Source organism: Egretta garzetta, unplaced genomic scaffold (assembly GCF_000687185.1).
Source record: "Egretta garzetta isolate BGI_Z169 unplaced genomic scaffold, ASM68718v1 C8651186, whole genome shotgun sequence".
Lineage (NCBI taxonomy): Eukaryota > Metazoa > Chordata > Aves > Pelecaniformes > Ardeidae > Egretta > Egretta garzetta.
Window position 1 is genome coordinate 1 of NW_009269418.1, and position 1,343 is coordinate 1,343.

Here is a 1,343-nt window from a genome sequence, read left to right on the forward strand (position 1 = left end):
GGGTTGTCCCTTGGCAGGCGGGAAGGAGGAGAAGAACAAGGAGATGCCGGCCAGGACTGCAAAGGCAGTGGTGGAGAAGTCGAGCAGCCTGTGGGGCATCTCACAGTGCTGGCGTGGCGTGGTGCAGCAGCAGGTAGAGCTTGAAGGGCCGTCCATGGGGGCCGGAGGGGGCGCGTGGGACCCCACACCAGGCGGGTATAGAGGGGAGCGGGGCCTGGCAGTGCCCTGGGAGCGTGGGGAGGGCGCAGGGCTGTACCTGGCCTTCACGGGGCCCGGAGGGGTATGGGGACAGCCCTGCCGCACTTGCCACCCTGGCAGGGCTCAGGGGACAGCCTTGCTGCAAGCTGTCGGTAGCCCATGGCAGCACTGGGGCCTCCAGTCAGCTGCTGGCTGGGACTTGGGCAGTTGGTGTTGGCAGAGTGGGGCTGGGGCTGTGGACGTTCCCACAGGCCACGGGCATGTCCTGCTGCGGGGCTCACGCCTCTCGCAGTACATCCCACTGCGGGGCTCACCCCTCTTGTGCTGCGTCCCGCAGGTGCAGCGGTTCCTGGAGGTGGCAGGGCAGGCGCCGGACCTTGTGGAGCGATACTGTGGGCTGTACCAGCGGCTGCGTGGCGCCACGGAGGAGCTCTTTGGGCAGCAGGCCGCCTTTGTGCTGGCCCTGGGCCAGGGCTTTGCGGGCGCTTTGCTGCAGCTCTCCTTCCTTACCACCCTGCACGTGAGTCGGGGGAGCATGGCACCAGCACCAGGGCCCCGGCCTCACTGGCCCCGGGCGCAGGCTGGGGAGGCTGCCTTGGCCCACGGCCTTGGGATGAGCGCCGGGTGGGTGGTGTCCTGGCCCCACACCAAGCCATGGAGCCCTGCCCTGCAGTGGCCCTGGATGGTGCCCAGTGGCGGGTGCGTGGTGCTTGTCACAGTGTGGCCCCAGCCCCGGTGTGCTCCTGCACGGCTGGTGCCTGGTCACCCTTGGCCCCTGCCCGAGGGCCCCAGCGTTTCTGAGCTGCTTCCCCAGGGACATTCCCCCAGCCTGACCCTAGGGCCTCCTGGTGAGCCCCCTCTGCAGCCAGCACTGTTCCTCTGCAGGTCAGTGAACAGTTTGCCCGCTACCTTGATGGGCAGATCCAGGAGCTCCACGGGGCTGTGGGCAGCACGGGGCTGCTGCAGCGGATCCTGGAGCCCTTCATCGTCTTCAGTGGCCTGGAGTTCGCCCACACCTTTGAGCACTTCTACCGGTGAGGGGTGCCGTGTCTGCACGGGAGCAGAGGGCCTGGTGTGGCGTGGCAGGGGAGGCGCAGGTGTCAGCAAGGCTGTGCCTGAGCCTGGCCTTGCGTGGCAGGGGTGCT

General features: G+C 68.4%; 1 protein-coding gene across 1 annotated transcript; it reads left to right on the forward strand.

Moving 5' to 3' along the window:
• Positions 1-10: 10 nt before the first annotated feature.
• LOC118453201 (cullin-9-like) lies at positions 11-1,337 on the forward strand. Its single transcript, XM_035902778.1, has 3 exons — positions 11-133; positions 536-718; positions 1,084-1,337. Exons 1-3 carry the CDS (start codon positions 44-46, stop codon positions 1,234-1,236), a joined length of 426 nt encoding a protein of 141 aa, XP_035758671.1. The 5' UTR covers positions 11-43; the 3' UTR covers positions 1,237-1,337.
• Positions 1,338-1,343: the final 6 nt, after the last annotated feature.